At 41.5% G+C, this 20,930-nt stretch overlaps 2 protein-coding genes across 3 annotated transcripts in view; both read right to left on the bottom strand.

Annotated features, from left to right (window-relative positions):
• Positions 1-20,930, bottom strand: part of atp5md (ATP synthase membrane subunit k) — a 550,207-nt gene that overhangs the window by 257,989 nt on the left and 271,288 nt on the right. The window lies entirely within an intron of this gene.
• LOC114647238 (calcium homeostasis modulator protein 2-like) lies at positions 1,766-18,933 on the bottom strand. Of its 2 annotated transcripts, none has more exons than XM_028795878.2 (3): positions 18,842-18,933; positions 10,975-11,657; positions 1,766-3,061 (listed from the first exon to the last, which is right to left on the bottom strand). In XM_028795878.2, the coding sequence occupies exons 2-3, from the start codon at positions 11,515-11,517 to the stop codon at positions 2,645-2,647; spliced, it is 960 nt and encodes a 319-aa protein (XP_028651711.1). In that variant the 5' UTR covers positions 11,518-11,657; positions 18,842-18,933; the 3' UTR covers positions 1,766-2,644. The 2 variants fall into 2 exon arrangements, with proteins under 2 accessions (XP_028651711.1, XP_051778146.1); XM_051922186.1 differs by lacking the exon at positions 18,842-18,933 and adding an exon at positions 12,271-12,563.

Raw genomic sequence — 20,930 nt, 5'->3', positions numbered from 1 at the left:
ATTCTTGCGAAATTTTCACAAGCACGATTTGCTTGCAAATAAAAAATTCAACATTAAATAAATAAACAATAGTACAATACAACCTTAGAATAGTGCACACATCGCAATAAAACTGTGAGAACATTGAAATCTGACTAAATAAAATTTTTTTCAGTTTTGGATTAATCTTCCTTCTTTTATATCCCATCTTTTCTGATGCAATCTGCCATACCCATGTAATCAGTGAATTGAATTGCGAGACTCTTGTCATCAGTTCAGTACACAACCTGATTCTTTTGGTGAACTAGTTGAGTGTTGTGTACAGCGAGTCAGTTGTCTGCAGTTCGTGAACTAACGTCTCCAGATCAGTAGGGGCATTCTGGTTCATTCAATCAGTCAATGTACTGAGACGCTCACAGTCACTCAGTCAGAGTGAACCGATCAATAGGAGGTGCTTGGTGTCTTCTACCAAGCCAGTCATTGGCTAGTTGTTGTCATGACCGTTTGTTGAAACAGTTTACCAATAGGCTGTTTATCAACGTCAGCAGCCATTTAAGTGAAGTTAAGAGGATAGCTCCCGATTGTCGTGGAATGTAACATAAAATGTAGAACACAGTGCGCATGCCTCGAAAAGATTTGTTCTTTAATGTCATTGAACCAGTGTGTTCGTTCATACACCAAGACAAGTACAAAATAACTAGGTCATTCATACATTGCACATCACTAATGCCCAGTGTACATGAATGTGTATGTCATATGTGATTGCAGTCGTGTTAATATGGACAGAGATACTTTTGAAAATTATGCGAAAACGCTAAGGTGGATAGAGGTCATTTTTGTATAGATGTGCCTTAAATATGTTAAAGTGTGAATTGCAGGACTTCTGTATATAGTTTGCATCCCTGAACACTAACAGTTAAAATAATTTGATATAGTATCAACACGGGGGTTTAAGACATGGAGGAATGGAATTAGCCTCTTAACGCCGATTGCTGGGAAGTGGCCCTTAAAAGGACCGTTCGTATCTTCATGGTTGTTTTTACCTGGCGCCCAGGTCTTCAGTGGCGCCACACACAAAGCCGATTGTTCCTTTGTCCCTTCATGCATGCCTCCCAGCTGCACCTCAGCTGGGGTCAGAGGCAACCTGTATGCCATACTATTCCCCCGGCTCTCTGCAAGCCTACCCAAGTACAGGGTCCAGTCCAAGGCAATAGGTTTCAGCAGCCAGGAGACACATCCGATCAAAGTGCTCTTCAAAGTGCCCTGTGCATGTCCTCTTACCTGCCCTACACGAGTTGCTTTATGATCGGCTTCTCCAGGTAATTCCACCCCCACAGTCAGTCTGCTGCCACCTGTTTAGCATGTATGTCCCTCTGAGGTCTGGACCCAGAGCTTGTTACAATATATACTGTAATACTGTTTAGATTTGTGATGAAGTATAATCTCAGAGAAAATGTCACCACATAGACACAGCTGGGTTGGCGCCCTGCCCAGGAGTGGTTCCTGCCTTGCGCCCTGTGTTGGCTGGGATTGGCTCCAGCAGACCCCCGTGACACTGTGTTCGGATTCAGCGGGTTGGAAAATGGATGGATAGACACAGCTCATCTAAGTGATATGCTGCAGTGTAACGATGGATCAGAATAATGAAAATAAATCGGCAACAGACCAATCAAGCAAGTCAGGTGGATTTACTCATCTTGGCACAATGGCAAAGTGTTCATCTAATATTTGTGAAAATCAAAAAAGGTATAGTCTAAAGAACAAGCAACACAAAGCATGTGGATGACTTCCATTTATTATATGTTCAACATATTTATGTGTATAAAAACATTTTAAAAAATCTTCATTGACAGCATTCAAAAGAACAAGACTTTTTAAAAACTACTTAATAAAGTACCTTAACAAAAATTGCTAATTTTAGTTCATGGGAGCTCTAAATCCTTTCCACTTAGTTCAACATCTGAAAATTAGCCGAAATTAAAATATGAAAATATAAAACATGCAAACACACAGTATGTGTATATGTTGCATTGTGTTCTTACACCCCAAACAGTCAAAGCACAGAACTGCAATATTTAATTAAAAAAATGAAATGTATAAAACCCAACACAACAGACATGCAGCTGAAGAGTCAGACTACAGAGAATTATTTTACTTCTGCATCAAACTTTTATGTGAAGATGTTTTATAATAAAATTATAACAATGAAGTATCAGGATCACTAATTCTTTAAGACTCACACCAGTCTATTAGCATACAATACCTGTGTTCTAAATAACTCCATTAATTACGTTTTCATTTTATATCCATATGCTATACTAGAATAACAAGGGCCACCTGAAATTTGGATCTATCTAGTACTTGGTGTGCCCGTCCTAATTATTTTAACCTGAAAGACATTTAAAATAAAAACAATAACAGCGAAGATGCTTATTGTGTCATCTGTATGAATAACTTATTTTTAATACTCAAAATGACTCAACTCAGCACAATCACATTTTCTGCAAGTGAGCTGCAGATTTCCTGAACAATGATATGTGGTGAGGTAGTGGTTCTAAGGTAGTTGTAATTTAAAGGGAGACAGGGTTCTTACACAACTGGAAGGAAGACAACAACATTGATGTTTTCTACTCTTTCTGCAACAGAATTACACACAAAAAGTTTATCAAATGGCAAAGAAATCAGATTCTTTCTTGTTATCATCCAGGGAAGAGTCCATAACTCCCTTGGCCCACTTGTGCAGGCGACTGTAAAGAGGAATACCTTTGTTTTCCCGGTAGAGGTATACTCCGGTGATATTGTTCCAGCTCAGGCTTGGTGTTGCATCTTCGACTTGAAAGTCCTTCACTATTTCTTTCTCCTCTTTATCCAAGGCCACAAAGCCAAAAAACCTCTTGACATTAGTAGCAGCCAAAATCTTTGCATGTAAATCAGCAGTGCGGCTGAAAAGCTCATTCTCATTGTCACGGTACTGTGACCAGTAAGACTCCTGGTGAAATCCCAAAGGTGAGCAGCAGCGCTTAAGGCACATAAGCAAGAAGATTGTGATGGCTGTTGATCCTACTAACAGCCATCCGAGAAGCTACAAAGTAGTCAGAGAGAGAGAGAAAGAATTCAGAATACGTTTTAGTCATCACTATTCACATCTCACAGACTAGGCAGCTGTTCTGTGTGACGATGTGGCTCAGTAGGGGACTCATTATAGAAATTAAAAACCAAAAGCATCTGAAAGTGACATCAGTGTGCAAGGCCTTCTGTGGCGCGTGAGCTATGCTTTAAAGTGCACTAATAGGTAATTAAATGAGGATGGAAAGACTCCAAGATGGTTGGGGGTTGGGGGGATTAAGAAAAATAAACCTCTTGTCAAAACTGACTTTATTTCATTGTTTCATTGTGTTATCACCAGACATATCAAAATGTCTTTTCCTAAAAACATATATTCTTCATAAGTGGTATACTGAACAAAGTGCTAGTGTTTTCCAATATTAACATTTAATTAACTGATAATGTGTTATATATTGCACCACACTAAGACAACAAAATGGTATTTCAAGTGGTTCATTAATAATGGACAGTCTATAGGGAGTCCGCAGTTTGGGAGACTCAAGGACTGTGATTGTGATCCGGATGTGAGCAACACTGGAGCACCACAAGGATCAGTCCTGTCTCCTTCACTCGTCACTCTGTACACCTCGGACTACAAATAGAACACCAGATCATGTCACTTGCAGAAATATGGAGATGATTCTGCACTTATGGGGTGTATTGATAAAGGGGATGAGATGGAGGAGAGAACTTTGTTTCTTGGTGCAAAGAGAATTGTCTGCATCTTAGCAGCAGCAAAACCAGGGAGCTGCTTATTGACTTTCACTGCACAAATATCCAGTCACTATTCAGGGAGTGGATGAAGAGGTGGTCCACTCCTACAAATACAATACTTGAGGGTCCACGTCTCATGAGGGAACTATATAAGAAAGGGCACAGCAGGCTCTTCTTCCTTATGAAACTGCACTCCTTTAATGTGGGAAGTGACATCCTTCACATATTTTATAATTGTGTGACGGCCAGTGTGATATTCTATGTATTGGTGTGCTGGGTTGGTAACATTACTTCAAGAGAGACCCCCCAAACAAACAAGCTAATTTAAATTAGATTCAGTAATAGGACACACTGTGGACACCCTGGAGGTCGTAGCAAAGGAGAGAATTAAAAGAAAGCTGAATGTCATTATGAACAGTGCTGCACATCATCTGTCTTCTAACACACCAACACTGAGGACTTTCAGCCAATGAATTATACAGCAGAAGTGTGTCAAGAAACGCAACGGGGGCTCCTTAATACCAACAGCAATGTGCCTGCATAATACCTCACTGGGACTGTGGCTGTCAAGTCTGAAGTTTTCTTTCTTTTTAGTCACTCTGGGGTGTATCCAGACCATAGTATAATTGTATATATTTATTAGTTTATGTAATGAACTTCTATAAAAATCCAAATGTGCACCTGAGGACAAATAAATAAAGCTATCTGTCTATCAAAGCCAGAATGGATGTATCCATTCATCTTCTCTATTGCCAAGTCCAGTTCTGGGTTGCAGAGAGATGGAAACTTTCCCCAGCAGCAGTAGATATAAAGCAGATACCAATCTTGGATGGGGAAAATTGATCATCACAGTAACACAATATCTACAATATGCTGCTCATTTCTAGCAATTACCTACCAAATGAACCTTAAGAAAATGTACAACAGAGCAATATACTGCTGAAGTAATGTCATATGAGGCAACTTTGCCAGCGATTTTCAGTCATCACCTTCATTTTCCTAATCTTATTGAGTGGATGGTATATGCCTGTGAAGCTGGTCGCTTAATGCAACATGCCCAGCCATTCAGTCTAATAAAATCAATCTGATTTGATTTTATCTTTAGTCTTAGGGGTCGGCTCTGTGTGCATGAGAGCTGACAAGCAACAAATGCTCCTCTAGACATAGAATGCAATAATGGGGGTGTTTTGGACCCCACAAGCAGAAAAGAAGCTCATGTCTAGTATCTTATGTTTTACTTACCTCTACAGAATCCACTTTAATAAAAAGTGTCTCTGTCTGGTTGCTATGTCTCTGTCATTCCAACAGATGGCACATCACAAACATTAACACTGCTTTTACAAATCCCATATCAAATTGCATATAACAGAGACATGTGCAGTTTATGGTGCACTGCAAAAGTTAACACAAATGTCTACATTGATTGCTTAGGTTTCAGCCCGTCTTAGATAGGTAGCACCTCTAGTGGAAAACAAGAAAAGGGGGCAAGCACGACTGCTCTAGAAAGTCAGTACTCAGTTGACAAATACAAAGTGGGCAGAGATTGTTAGTCATTTAAACTGACAATGAGATCAGCCACTGCGGTCAGCAAATCTGACATACCCAATGACTGGACATCGGCTGAAGACATGATGAACTAGTCTTAAATTATTGAGCTACAATCAAAGCATATTGGAGATATTTTTTATTTGTATCACCATTCCATGTGGCACTTGCATTCTTTTAGGTTAAAGTGTACACAACTTGCTGGATATACCTGGAGTTATGTATTTTTGTATATTTTAAATTGGACTGTAGAGGTTAGGGGAATATTTGTACTTACAAGAGACTGCCATGGAATTAAAGCTGACCTCTCTTGACTTTACCACAACATGCTTAGACACCATTTAGAAAAATGATGTGATCCATATATGCAAAAATAATAGCAAAAATGAAAGAGAAGTGCATTTAAGAAACACTTCTTCACATTAGGGTTTGTGGGACTGTGCAGTAAACTACTGCAGTTGGAATGGAAACCTTGAAAACATTTAACTTAAATACTATATCAATGCAACAATTAATTAATTAACCAGATATGGAGGACGGAGTCAACGTCTCTCAAGCGTCAAATTACTTATGTTAGTCTTCTGAAATGAAGGAGCTTTCTATCACCACATCACTAAATGGAAGACTGTATGGAGATTATTACTTTTAAGTGAGCAGCTAGTATAGAGTAGGTTACAATATTGTGCTGACCTCAGTTTTACGGAAGCTCTGAACCACACAGTGAAAGAAAATCTCTCACTCAACATCTCAGAAATGGAATGGAAGGTCGCCATGTACAGAATTCACTCGAGTTCCATATGCGCAAAGCATACAATTATTCAATTTAAAATTATATAAATCAAGCGCATCTGTCTCATTTAAAATTGTCCAAAATGTTTCCAGGGCAAGATCCAACCTGTGAATGCTGCAATCGAGCTCCAGCCTCACATGTTCTGGCCATGCACCAAATTAACATCATTCTGGATCAAAATCTTTAAATGCCTTTCAGACAGCTTTGGGGTCACAATCGCCACTAATCCACTAACAGCTGCGTTTGGTGGGTGCACAGAGGGGCTTAAAGTGGAGAAGGACAAACAAACTTTAATTGCCTTTACTTCACTATTAGCACGTAGACTTGTTTTACTCAACTGGAAGAATCCTAACTCACCTCTTTTAAGTCAGTGGGTAACTGATGTTACATATTATTTAAAATTGGGGGAAAAAATCAAATTCTCACTTAGAGGATCTGTACAAAACTTTTTCAAAACCTGGCAGGACCTAATCAATAATATTTTAGAATAAGCATTTAAATTGAGGAAGCAGATTCTCTCCCCTCTTTTTTATTCTATTTATTTTTATTCATTTATTAATTTACCTATTTACTTATTTTTACTAGTTTAAAATTTTACTCTGTTGGCCTAGCTCTCTTTCTCAGGGGTGGGGGTAGATTTGTTTTGAACCTAGCTTTGTTAAAACTTGACTTGCTTGTATGGAATATTATTTTATTTTCATAAAAATCAATACAATCTCTCCATTATAAAAAAAGAGACAAGACATGATTTTCTCAGAGAGATAGTTTCACGTCCTGCAAGATGAGACTTTGTGCCAAGAGATTTAACCAAGCCCAGGGCCGGAAATAAAAGACAAAGAGTAGATGACAAAGTAGAGCGTCGTAAAGAATTCAAAAATGTTGGCGCGATACACATGCAGAGCAGGTTAGAGATAATGAAAGTACGAAAATTCGAAAGTCTCAAAAAAAAAAAAAAAAATGATAGTAAAGATCACATTAGTGCAAACAAACGGAAATTATTACTTGATGAAATAACAGAACAGCGAAAAGAGATCAAATATACTGTTCAGATTTAAACAGAGACTTGTAGATCATCTACTTCGTGTTGCTATCAGAAAAAAAAAAGTAGCGTTTCTATCCAATGAAGAGGCGTATCTGTGAGAATGAAAAGATTTGTTGTTTGGTGAATGTGAAATCCCGTGAGAGAAATCATTTCTCATTTATGTGAATGCTATTGTCAGACACATTTCTTGGAGAGAGAAATAAATGATATTCACTCACGGGCAGTTATACATTGCGTTGTCACGATGCAATTCCAAACATGGAATCAAAATTCAATGCGATACTGACGAAACGGTAAAAACGAAAAAAGATTGAATATACGGACATAGGTGATATGACAGAAGTTTGCCGTGCAAGATAAAGATATAAAGACCACACAGCATGACAGCAGCAGCAAACCAGAAGCTGATCGGGCAAAGAGGAGGTTTTTAAAAAAAAAAAAAAAAAACTATTTGTTTCCTATTGTATCACCGCTCAAGAGGGGGTTTCGGAGGAGCGACTGCGTCTCCTTGTGGTCCGTACACCTCCCTCTTCATAAAGTGAGCGGCAGAAACATGAAGTGGCTGACGCGTACCACAGGCCAAGTGGGAGGTGTTTGTAGAGGGTGGGGGGAGGGGGGCAGGAAAGCAGGATGGCAAACGTTTTAAAAAAAAAAAAAAAAAAAAAAGAAAGAAAGAAAATCATGGGGTAAATTATCTCATACGCAAGTGAAAATATCTTGCATGTATGGGATACTTTCATAAACGTACTATAAACTGTCACGTACATCTGAGATAGTTAGATTAAAAAAAACTACACAAGTGTGCTTCAGGTATCCTGTACATACAGTATGTGAAAATATCTCATAAGTACATACAGTATCCTGTATGTACAAGAAATTTCCATGCATGTACAAGAAAGGCATTATCCCATTAATTTTTTTCACTGTGCAGTTTAGACTCCTATTGGCCTTTCTTTGCTGTGTGTGTGTGTGTGTGATCTGCACCCTGTTCATTTCTGCTTATAGAGTACATGTGCCATTTGTCTTAGCGAGGCTCTATCCTGTTGTTGTGTGTTGGGGGGGATATAGTCTGTAGACTTTGATGAATATTGTATATGATTGAAAAAAAAATGAAGTTTATAGCTCCCGCTGTGATGTTCAAAGCCTTTATTGGCCAGTTGAATTTTTGCTTTGGTCACTTAATGCCATTCTTTCATCAACTCTAGTTTGGCATCTGAGCATCGAGTCTATTCTGTTGACGTTCGTTCACCTTCTTTATGGTGGCGCTGATCTCATTACAGTGTACTGCTTGGTTGACTGATGTTTATTTAATTTAAATTCATTTTACATCAGCACTTTATTAAAGTAATCCTTGGAACCAACACAAAGATTAATTCAACTGTATACTGGAAATTTACATTCATGTGAAAAAGAAAGTACACCCTATGGTTTTAAGTATTATAATTAAAAAAAAAAAAATCTGGTACTTACCAGGTTCTAAAATGTTTTACATCTACAGGTATAACCTCTGGTGTAAAACAACAGATTCCACTGTGTCGTTATTTATTTAACAAAAATGAAGCCAAAATGGAGAAGCCACATGTGAAAAACTATGTACACCCCATGATTCAATAGCTTGTAGAAGCACCTTGAGTGGCAATAACTTGACGTCATTGTTTCCAGTCTGACTTTATCGGTCTCTCACATCGTTGTGGAGAAATTTTGGCCCACCTTTCTTTACAGCGTTGCTTCAGTTCATTGAGGTTTGTGGCCATTCGTTTATGCACAGCCCTATTAAGGTCCCACCACAGCATTTCAATCGGGTGGAGGTCTGGACTTTGACTGGGGCATTGTAACATCTTGATTCTTTTCTTTTTCAGCCATTCTATTGTTGATTTGCTGGTGTGCTTGGGATCATTATCCTGTTGCATGACCCAATTTTGGCCAAGCTTTAGCTGTTGGAAAGATGGCCTCGCATTTGACCCTGTAATACTTTGCTAAACGTTCAAGGTCAACTCCATGACTGCAAGGTGCTCGGATCCTGTGGTGACAAAACAAGCCCAAATCATCAGGCCACCACTACCATGCTTGACAGCTGGTATGCGGTGTTTATGTTTTCACCAAACGTGGCGCTGTGTGATATAGCCAAGCATCTCAACTTTGGACTTGCCTGTCCAAAGGACATTGTTCCAGAAGTCTTGTGATTTGTTCAGATGCAACTTTGTAAGCCTAAGCCATGCTAACATGTTCTTTTTAGAGAGAAGAGGTTTTCTCCTGGAAACCCTTCCTAATAAGCCATACTTGTTCAGTCTTTTTCAAATTGTACTGTCATGAACTTTAACATTTAACATACTAACTGAGGCCTGTGGAGTCGGAGATGTAGCTCTTGGGATTTTTTTTTTTTGAGTTTCTCCAAGCATTGCATAGTCTGACCTTGGGGTGAATTTGCTGAGATGTCCAATCCTGGGAAGATTGCCAACTGCCTTGGATGTTTTCCAGTTGTGAATAATCTTTCTGACTGTAGAAGATTGATGGACAGTAACAATTGCTTCTCTGATATTATTGCTTTCCTCCTTGGCATTAACACTCATCTCAATGCTCCAGACCAGCAAACCTCCAAAATATCTGCTCTTATTGAGGTGGTCTCACTTGCCGATGATCAATTAATCAAGTGCATTGATTAGCAGCACCTAGCTGATACTCACCCTCTTAAGTACAAACTTACTGCTTCCATAGGAATTAATTTTTCACACACTGCTTCTGCATTTTGGCTTAGTTTTTGTTAAATAAATTATGCCACAGTGTAATACGTCATGTGTTGCTGTTCACCTGAGGTAGTATTTACCTAATTTTAAAACCTGCCATGGATCAGATGATTTTTTTGTTCTGTCCCATGTGGCGGATGCCTAATGCCTTTGCCCAGCCAGAACCCCTCCTTAATGGAAGGACTAGGGGAGAAAGTGTGCTCAGGACATTATCGCTCCTGGGTCACTAGGTGGCAGCCCCCCAGGTTACTATAGTGCCACGGATTCCCACTGGGCACATTGACAATTGGAGTTTGGTGGCTCAGTCCTGTTGGGTTCCAGGGGTGCAACCAGGGGGTGCAGCAGGGACTCCTGAGCCCTACTTCATTGGGGTCCCACCTCACCCTGAAGTGCCTCTGCACCACACTAATGGGCCACCGGAAGTACTCCCAGGTACAGCATCAAAGGAGCCAGCTTCCATTGCTCCAAGAGCCCGAATTGAGAGGGAGAAGACGAAGCTTGCTGGAGAAAGGAGGAGATGGAGAGAGTGGAAAGTGTTTGGACTTTGTATTGCGTGTGGGAAACGATTCTGGGAAGTGTTTTCCATAATAAAATCCTGTGTTTGTGTTGAACTTGTGCCTTGTGTCTGTCTGTGTCGGGTGTGGGGAGCTGGAGTGCCCCCTTCAGGCCACACCCGATACGTAAAACCTTACAATTGAAAGAGGGTGTACTTTGATTTTCAAATAGATTAGTATCCACCCTCAACAATCCAAATGACTGGGTTAAGCTTTTGTTTGGGTGACAGGTCAGCCACTTATATAATTAAAGGATCAAGGGATTGGGGTCCTATCTCTGCCACTTCTGGTTTCTGAGTCACAACTAATTAACCTAAAACACATATGGACCAGGGAAATACACAAAATCCAAAGAGAGCTGCATTAGCCACCGTGACCCACCAATTCTTTGAAATCTCAAAGGATACATTTGGTCCTTTTTCTTTTGAGTCCAGGAAAAGTTTCACCCATATGGTGTGTGACCAATAAATGTTACATCTACAGTAGGGAACATAAAATTACCTGAGATTCATATTTGAGCCTCCTCACAACCTGTTCTCTCAATTTTGTATCCACACCGATGATCTCTTTACATGGCAGCTGAGCAAGAACGCTTGCATCTAGGTCTGTGGAGAAACTTTTAAGAGATGTGGTATCGACAAACTCGCTCAGGGCACAGACGTAGGGCTCTCCGCGTAGAAGAGAGATGACTGACCACGTCAAAGGAGCTACCAATGCCCTGCCTGCGATGGAGGCCAAGAGGGCAAAGGCGGCAGCCGCCGAGAAGTTCTTACACGCTCGAAGACGACATTCTGAGACCATGTTCCAGGTATTCCTGTTAAGCATGACGCCAATAAGGAACAACACCAGCGCAGGCACACCGATGGCAGCCAAGCCATAGAGGTAGTTTCGCTCTGGGGAGCACGGGCAACTAAAGGCAAAGACGCTGTACACCTCCTGGCTTGCAACCGTCCCCAGTGCTATCAGCCCATTAAAGATCATCACATCTTTGCTTTTAAAGAAAAGTGCAATGAATTTAAAGTTCTCCGTTATTAACGAAGCCATCCTTGCACTCTGTCCTTGCACTCCCTTGGATAAGATGCCAAGAAGCGACTTCCACCTGTAGGGTTTCTGTTCAGTAGATTCCTTGTTATTACAGAACTTATGCCATTAGGTTAAGATGGCAGTTGTATTTTGTAGATTTCCTGAAAAGAAAGAGAGAAAGAGACAAGAGAGGGTTAATAATCCAAAGAGTGGTGTAATCAAGCACATCTGGAGAAGGAGGAACACACATTCTATCATAGTAGCACATTTTTCACTTCTTTAGGAAATGAAACGGCACTTCTGCAGACTTCTGATCCATCAGTTTTTCCACTGTAGTCTTCCGGTGGGCAGAGAGGGCTGATGTCTATTCTGATAGCATAAAGTGATAGAATGCCAGTCCCTCACATGACATCCTCATGCATATCAAGCCAACTTAGAGTCTCATGCTTTTCTTTATAAAGCATAAAAACAATGGAATACTTAATGAAATACTAGAATGCCAGAAATATGTGGATACTCTACACAAATTGTAAAACCAAACCTTTCTCATCGACTTCCCTTACAGCTGCAAAGCTACAGCGGCAACCACTGTGACACCATGTTGTACGCAAGTGCCTGCTTCGTTTTTCCAAAAAGTTTGCCGAGCAGACTTTTACCCCATTAACAGCTCAGATTTCAAAATCACGACGTCTTCCCCGGGAATTCCACACGCCTCAGGAAGAAAAAACACAAACTGCACATTCCAGTGTCTCGTTTCAACTTGTCTCGTCTTACCTCTTCTGTGCTTGTCACAGCTTTCAGGCCACCACACAAATCTCAAATTTCGGTAAAAGCCACACCCGTGACTTTTTCCTCCAGGACACAAGTGGAAATAAAGCTCCCCTCAAGAGGGCAGGAACACACGAGCTGTTTATGGGAGCTATTTTTAAAGTGGAGACAGCAATGCCGTTGTGCCGTTTATCCACCCTGCTCCAAGCCGTCCGCCATTGCCCTGCTGTCAGCTTTGTGCTTTTAATCTACCGCTCTTCCACCCTGAAAAGCAGGAACAAACTTAATTTTGTGAGTTGCTTTAATGTGCGTGTTTGTGTGTGTGCGCGTGTGTGTGTGTTTTTGGGAATCATTAGTCTCACTTATTCCACCAAGGCTGGGAGCTGTGAGTCATACAGAGGAATTCTTTAGCCCGACTTTCATTTATGTCTCGAGTTACTTACAAAAAAAGAAAGCAACAACAACAAACAGAGAAAACTTAACTCCTCTCCTATGTGAATGAAGAAACGCTCCACCCAAGTATAAAGGCTTAGAGGACGCTGGTAATAAAATTCAGCCTCGACTCTACAGGAACAGATGGTCAGTGTTTACTACTGTAAACCCAAACCCTAAACGGTGTCATAGCATAACATTCTCAAACCGAGGTAATGCAATTCAGGGTAGCCAAGGGCCAATGTCAATCCCAGGAGCAAGGCAGGAACCATCCTTGGATGGGACACCGGTCCATCACAAGATCCACTTGCACAAGGCCAACTGGGAATTGCCAAACCTAACATGCATGTCTTTGAGGAGGTGAGAGGACCGTCGGGGTACTCAGAAGAAGAGAAGAGAAAGGAATGAGCAAAGAACACAGGCACACTGTGAGACTTCAGAGCAAACTACTGTGCTACTCTAGTATTCAGTTTTCTTCCTATTATTATTTTTTGGCTTTGTGATAAGCGATCCATGGCACTGTGCAAGTTTTTAAAGAAATAATCACATCCAGAGAGAGTGTGGGCTCAGAACGGGTAGAGGTGTGCGCAGGACAGCACTGCTCCGGGGTGGATTGCAGTGCTTGGCTGATCGTGCACTCCTGTGCAAGTGTGAGTGGATCAGTCAGGTGCCTCATTCAGAGGACACATTTGAACCCAATCAGGCCATATACAGGAACCGGTACAGAGAGTGGGAAAAGGGGATAAAAAGAAAAAAGCAGAACAGAAAGAGAGAAAGAAACAAGAACAGAAAGAAGGACAGAGATGGCAAGATCGGAGGATGCCAGCATGGAAGGGAATGGAGGCAGGAGCGAGGCTCAGTGAGAGGAGCCTGGGGCTGAAGAAGGGGCGCGCCTATTGAGACGTGTGTGTGTGGCTCAGCGTGGTGCCCCATGAATGCTGAAGGCCTGGCAAAGGGGACCCAAGCCAGGTATAGGGTGGTCCAGATCTAATTATGCAATTTTCATTACACTATAACTTAAGTTTATTACATAGAGAATTCACAGCACCAGACCTGCACAGAGAGATTTCACTTAAAATTCTTTTTGTTGCCAAAAGATGGCAGCACCTGCCCTGCATTCCAAAATGGCGGGGGGATGGTTGTCAGTCGAACAGTTGCATAATTAGATCTGGACGACCCTGTATTTAGAGTTGACTGAACCCATCAGAAGGACGTCTCATCTACTGCAAGATCTTGTGCGGGGTAAGCAGAGGATACATCAGTTTTTGAAAGATGCACAAGGGCTTGCGAGTGTTCTATGGAACAGATTCCTGCCTGTGATTTTAACCCCGTTTTAAAGGAATATTTACTTCTTGGATATTTGAACCTCCCCATGGACACTATGTTTATGGATTTATTTATGGGTATGAAGCGGTACACTTCTTGAACACTGTTTCTGATTAGATTTGTAATAAAAGCACTGGACACTTTTTACACCAACCCCCTGCTGGATGTGTGTGTCCTCATTTGACCGGCTCATCTCAGTTCAAGACTATTGACAGTTCAGGTTTGAAGAGGCTACCGGAGGTGACAAGGGAGTGAAAAGCCAACCCACACAGTCACAGGATTATCCATATAATACCCAGAGAGTGAAGTTGAAAATGCAGCACACCTGATGTGTATGGCAGCAGCCATTAGACCCTGATACAGGACACGGACGATCCCGGCACACAGTGCTCTTCTTATGACAGCATTCAAGCCAACATCTATTTTAGGAATTCTGTGTTCATTCTTTAAAAAAAATAAATTATATATTCTCTCAGAGTTAGCTCTTAGGATCACTATACTAGCACTGGGTAGGGCCTCCTGTTGTTCTCAAAAGAGCCTCAGTTCTTTAGGGTATGGATTCCATAAGATCATTCCTTTGAGATTCTGGTCCATGCTGATGTGACTGCATCACACAATTGCTTCAAGTTTGCCAGCTGCACATTCTATGAATCTCCCATTCTACAACATTCCAAATGTGTTCTATTGAAATCAGAGTTAATGACTGGGAAAGTCACTGAGCTCATGGTTACGTTCACGAATCCAGTCTGAGATGACTTTTGCTCTGTAACAAGCTGCATCATCATGCAGGAAGTAGTGAGTAGAAGATGGGTCCATTGCAGCCATGAAGGGATGCACATGGTCAGCAACAATACTCAGATAGGCCGTGGCATTCAAGCGATGATTGATTGGTATTAACAGGTCCAAAGGGTGCCAAGAAAACATTCCTAACACCATGACATCACCATCATCACCAGCCTGGACTGTTCACACATAGCAGGTTGAGTGAATGGGTTCATGACTTTGGTGCCAGATTCGGACCTTACCATCTGTGTGCCTCAGCAGAAACAGATTCATCAGACTACATTTTTCCATTCTTCATCTATCCACTGCACCCACCACAGCCTCGTCTTTCTGTTCTTGGCTGACAGGAGTGGAACCCAACATGGTCATCTGCTATTGAAGTCCATCCAGGTTGGACGTGCTGTGCATCCCAAGATACTTGTGTGCTCACTACATCTGTACAAAGTGGTTGTCTGAGTTACTGTGGCCTTTCTGTCAACTTAAATGAGTCCGACTGTCCTCCTCTGCCTGCTCTTATTAACCAGGCATTTCCTGACTGCACAAGTGCTGCTCACTGGGCGTTTCGCTTCTTGCACCATTCTGCGTAACTCCTGGAGACTGTTGTGCATGAAATCCCAGGAGATCAGCAGTTGTAAAAATTCTCAAACCAGCACTTCTGGCATCAACAATCATGCTACAGTCAAAATCCTTGAGATTGTGTTTTTCCCCCCATTCTATTGTTTGATGTGAACATTAACTGAAGCTCCTGACCTGTATATCTGTATGATTTTATACATTGTGCTGCTGCCACATGATTGGCTGATTAGATGACTGCACGGATAAGCAGGAGTTCCTAAGAATTTCCTCAGTGAGTGTGAATGTGTGTGTGTGTGTGTGTGTGTATTCCCAAAGATTAGAGCACATAGGAAGCATAGGAGGACACTTTCCTAAGCTTTTATTGAATTAAAAAAAAAAAAAAAAAGTTCTTCAGCTCTCCAAATCCCCACATGTTGAGTTCCAAACAGGTTCATTGTAGAGCCAGGTGAGAAAGCAAAGTTATAATCTTTAATTCCACGCCCAGTTTTGTCTTGTCTAAAGTACAAGTATAAACTCTCTAACGGTTGAAGGCTGTTACAAGAGAAGGATCAACTGGTTTGTCAGGAATTTCTTTGCCCATCTGCCTGCTTCACCTTTTGGAGATGTGCCTGTTTAGCTAATTGTTTTCTTTCAATGTACAGGCACGGTCATAGGGTGCTTTAGATTGTATGCAAAACTGCAATATTAGGCAACACTTCTGTCTATTAGTAATGTGACTATACTCAACATTATTGTACTTTTTAATCCTTTTACTGGCGTTTGCTGTATGGCACAGGCATATTATGCAATATAGTTTTCCTCAGCTTTCTTTTTGTTGGATGGTTAGCAATGCTGCCTCACAGTCCAAGTCTCCTGGGTTCACACTGCAGCATTTTGTTTTTCTCTACAGAGTCTGCACATTTTCCCTGTGTTCCCATTGTTTTCCCTGGGTACTCCAGTTTTCCTTCCACTTCCCAATGATGCACAGTTCAGATTGACTGGAGCCCCTAAATCGTCCCCCGACATTCAAGCAAGCGAGTAAACCCCACAATAACCTGATGCCACTCTTAGTGTTGCTTCCTGCTTTGTGCCTGATGTAGCCCGGTTAGGCTCCAGTCCTACATGACCTTCTATTGGACTAATTTGGAAAATAACAGTGAATGACTAGCTAACAAGTGTAAACTTTCTTCTTTTATGGTATATTAATGCTGCTCTGTATTGTTCTAAAGTTGTCATGTGCCCTGCAATGAACTGGCAGCCCATCCATTTTTGTTTCCTGCCTTGCACTAAATGCTTCCAGGATCAGCTCTAACTCCACACTGGATTTAAACAGGATTGCTGTTGGACAAATGGATGGATGCATTGCTCGCTAGAGTTTCAAACTCCTTGACACATGAAATGGGACACTAAAAACAAGTGATACTAAAAAGGCACAGGCCTGAATGGAGAGTTGGTCTGATTACTAGTAACAAATACATTATTGATGTTCTCATAATAAAAATGGGATTGCCTGCTGCATGTTAACGTCACTTTTAGTCCTCACATTAACGTCACATATTCACATTAGCAGGGTATGAATAACAGAAGGATCTGCAGGTAAGGTTTGGCTACATCAAGGATCATCATTAAGCCGGTTTCTTTTTACTCTACTTATGTTATTGCTAGGGGGATAGCAGATCATCCCCCCTGGTACAAGAAGCTATTTGCAGATGACATGGGGCAGCATGACATGTCTAAGACTATGACAAAAAAGAAAAATGAAGGAGTGACAAAGAGCTATGGAGGATAGAAGTCTTAAGATTAGTTGGGAAAAGAATATTTAAGGAACAAGAACAAAATAGAGAAGTTCACTTCCAGGGAAAGAAACTTGAAAGGGTGGAAAAGGGTCCAATATGTGAAATCAACAATCGTAGGGGATGGACAGAGAGATTCAGAAATAAAGCATAGGATGCAATCAGTTTGGGAAAACTGGAAAAGGGACTCAGGAATGTTATAGTGGCCAAAGAATTGGTGCAAGAGTATAAAACAATAGTCAGGCCAGCATTGTTGTCTGGACTAGAAACCTTGGCAGCTAAAAAGATGTATGAAAAGAAACTGGACGCTGCAGACATGAGGATGTTGACATGAATGCATGGAGTAGAAAGGCTTGATGAGATCAGGAGTGAAAGAATGAGAGGTGCAGTTAGAGTTGGGGAAACCTCAAGGAAAAGTCAGGTAAGAAGGTTAAAGTGGTATGAGAAGAGAGAAGAAGAATTGTGGATGTGGAGTTGGTGGGATGGAGGAGAAGAGCAAAGAGAAGGTGGATGGACTGTGTGAAAGGGGGACCAAAGGGAGAAAGTGGTAGCAGGCAAAGAAGTATACAACAGACAAGTGCGGAGGAGGCTTGTCCAATATAGCAACCCCACATTAAAGCTTTAGAAGAAGAGTAATGCTGATTTTTACGACTGGATAACACCTGACCACATTTTACATACCAGTATATAGAACAGATACAACCATTTACATGTACACAAAGAAAACAAAGGAAAAGTATGATTCAAAAATATCCATTTCTATCAAAAACGTCAATATTTGAGTAATTCTGAACTTTTAAATGCTGGTGGTAGTACAAAGTAACAAAATAAATTAAACACCAGATATGCACATAGTAAAGATAGGCAGGTGAATTAAAAGCCTGCAGTCACCCAAAGCTACCTAACACCTAATAATACTGGAGTGGCGCAGGTGGAGTCAGAACCCCCCATGGTAAGCATTACTGTTAAATGAACTTGTTTAATTAAATGGCTGCTCCTACCCCACAACAGAATTGATCAAATCAAACCACAAGGATTGCTAGCTGTTAACAAAGTCGGCCTGGCCTCAGCATTTCATTTTAGCTCTCTTGCTTCTGAACACCCGAGGCGTTTTATTATTTTTTCAGTCGATCCATTTTCTTACAGCGACACCACATGCGTCCGCGTGTACACTTCATTACAGCGACAAATTTAGGACCAATTCAGAACAGAAAGTTGAGGTATACAGAGGTAACAAATTAATACACGAACCATCTCATACAGAACTTAACAGATGCTAGCTAAACTTTCTGATCTGGCAGAATGATAAGCAACCGTTGATTTCATGCAACACTGGATGACAGACGAACGACTAGGTGGCTCGGTGGTTCGCGCCGTTACTTAACAACTACAGTTGGGTTCTGCTCCGGGGATACGGACAGGTTCTGTCAGCGTGACCCTGGTATTCGTAAGAGAACACATTTCTGATACATTTGAAGGACATCCGGTCGATTGGACGGCGGGACGCGATATTTGTTTCCACCCACAAGACGGTGAGACAAAGAGAGTACCGTAATGGACGCGGAGGCCGCAATTAATGCCCATTAATGCGCAACCATCATGGTCTAGACTGCCTTGGAAATGAAAAGGGAACCCAAAATCGACGCTTTTCCCAACCATTTCCCCGTCTTCTCCGCTTTTGCACTTACCTGTTAATCCTCCTGGGAGCGTCCAAGCCACCGCTGCCTCTGCCTTGGCTCATCAGCTCTGAAGCACCAATGAGGGGCAGGATTTGGTTTTGAGGGGGTGGAGCCAATTCAGGTGTGCACTGAGACCGCTTACCTGTGGGAAAGAAGAGATGCACGCAATGTGGATTAAGGCAGGATGGAAGCGAGCCTCCGTCACGTAAGCAAAGTAAACGACATTAACAAAGTACTGAAAAAGCACACAATTCAGGTTCCACACCAAGATACTGGCCAGCAGTGTGAAGGCAGCCATCAGAAGCATCATCCACCCAGGAAAGCCCCCTGATATTCCAGAATGCAGAATCACATGTAGTTTGACCCTGATTATAAATGTCAAAGAGTTGATCATTTCGAACCAGACGGCCTTTGATTCAGTGTCCACCGTGTTTATGGTTGCCGTTTTGTTCAGATTTGGGATGGGGACGATGTTCTGCTTGCATATTAGCCTGATGTACATTTGAGTGCTGGCAGCTTGAAAACTGACCACTTCCTTCATTTTTCCAGGGTATGAGAGGGCAGACCAGAAATTGTCTGTTACACTAAATGGTCAAAAGTAATGTGGACAGACACCCCTCCAAATCATTGAGTTCAGGTGTTTCAACCACACTGATTGTTAGCAGTCAGTGCGGGCACCACTATTAAAGTGAATTAGACATTTGGTTAGGGCGCAGATCATAAGGGAGTTAAAGCCCAGCCACACGGGTTAGGTACTGAACAGTCGGTTGGTGCACTAATAAGCTTGGCCTAGGGCGCAAAATAACCTAGCCACTGTTAGCAGGTGCATAAAATGCAGCACATAGTTATGCAATTTAAATTGAGTGACACTGGCAATAGAATGGGTTGTACTGAAGAGCACTTAACATTCCAGTAGGCACTGTCAGAGGATGCCAGCTTTGCCAAAAGGAAGTATGTGAAGTTTCAGTTCTGCTAGATCTGCCCTGGTCAACTGTGTGCTGTTTTTGAAAAGTGGAAGTGTTGATGAGTTGAAACAGCACAACCACAAAGCAGTAGACCACTCACAAGAGCGGTGGCGCTGTGTCCTGCAGCACATAAAAATTGCCTATCTGTTGTGACATCACTCATGGCAGAATTCCAGACTGCTTTTGGAAACAACATCAGCATAAGAATTGTGCGTCACAAGCTTCATGAAATGGGTTTCCATGGCTGAGCATAAAGTCACTATGTGCAATTCCATGCCTCGGCATTGCACTCTAGAGCAGTGAAAACATGTCCTCTGGGGTGATGAGTCCCACTTCAGTATCTGGCAGTCTCATGGATGAATCTGGGTTTGCCAGGTGCCAGGAGAACACTGCCTTCTGGACTGCAAAGTGTCTTCTGTAGACTGGTGGAGGAGGGATAATGGTCCAGGGCTGTTTGTTAGGTTTGAACCAGGTCCCTTGTTTCCAAAAGCTTTACAAATTCTTTTATCCTCTTGCCCTCTATGCCTCACTATACAGAAATTTGATCTTGCAGGTCTACAGAGAGTTCCATGAACTTCATGACTTGGTTTTTGTCTCAGCTTGCCATGTGAATTGCTGACCTTTGATGCACAGCCGTGTGCCTTTCTTAATAACGTCCAATCAATTCAAGTTGCCACAGGTAGACTCCAATCAAGTTCTAGAAACATCTTAAAGAAAGTTATAGCCAAGAGGATGAACGAGACCACAATTTGGATTGCCACCTAAAAGGGTCTGAAAATATAAATGAATGAGAGATTTCAGATTTTGATTATTAATAAACATGAAAACCTTTCTGAAAACATGTTTTCACTTCATCATTATGGGATATTGAGTGCAGATTGATAGGAAAAAATGACAAATTTATCCATTTAAACAGAATAATGTGTGCATGAAGTGTAGGGGTCTGAATACTTTCTGATTCTACAGTGTGAATACATACAAACGTACACACACGCACATATATAGTGGTGCCTTCTACTTCGAACAATTCTAACTTCTAATGTTCCAGAGTTCAAATGTTAAATTCAAGAGGAATTTGATCCAGAGTTTGAATAATACTTCTATGTTTGAAGTGTCTGCTCAGTGAAATAATG

The sequence above is a fragment of the Erpetoichthys calabaricus genome, chromosome 2 (assembly GCF_900747795.2).
Source record: "Erpetoichthys calabaricus chromosome 2, fErpCal1.3, whole genome shotgun sequence".
Lineage (NCBI taxonomy): Eukaryota > Metazoa > Chordata > Cladistia > Polypteriformes > Polypteridae > Erpetoichthys > Erpetoichthys calabaricus.
The sequence above is the reverse complement of the archived record's forward strand: the minus strand, read 5'-3'. Positions and strand labels throughout refer to the sequence as shown.

Bases quoted from the DNA above. Each gene is read 5' to 3' on its own strand.
- LOC114647238 (XM_028795878.2), bottom strand. From the start codon at position 11,517: ATGGCTTCGTTAATAACGGAGAACTTTAAATTCATTGCACTTTTCTTT. The intron at 3,062-10,974 runs GTAATTTTATGT...ACTACTTTGTAG, and splicing joins GGCTCAAATATGAATCTCAG to CTTCTCGGATGGCTGTTAGT.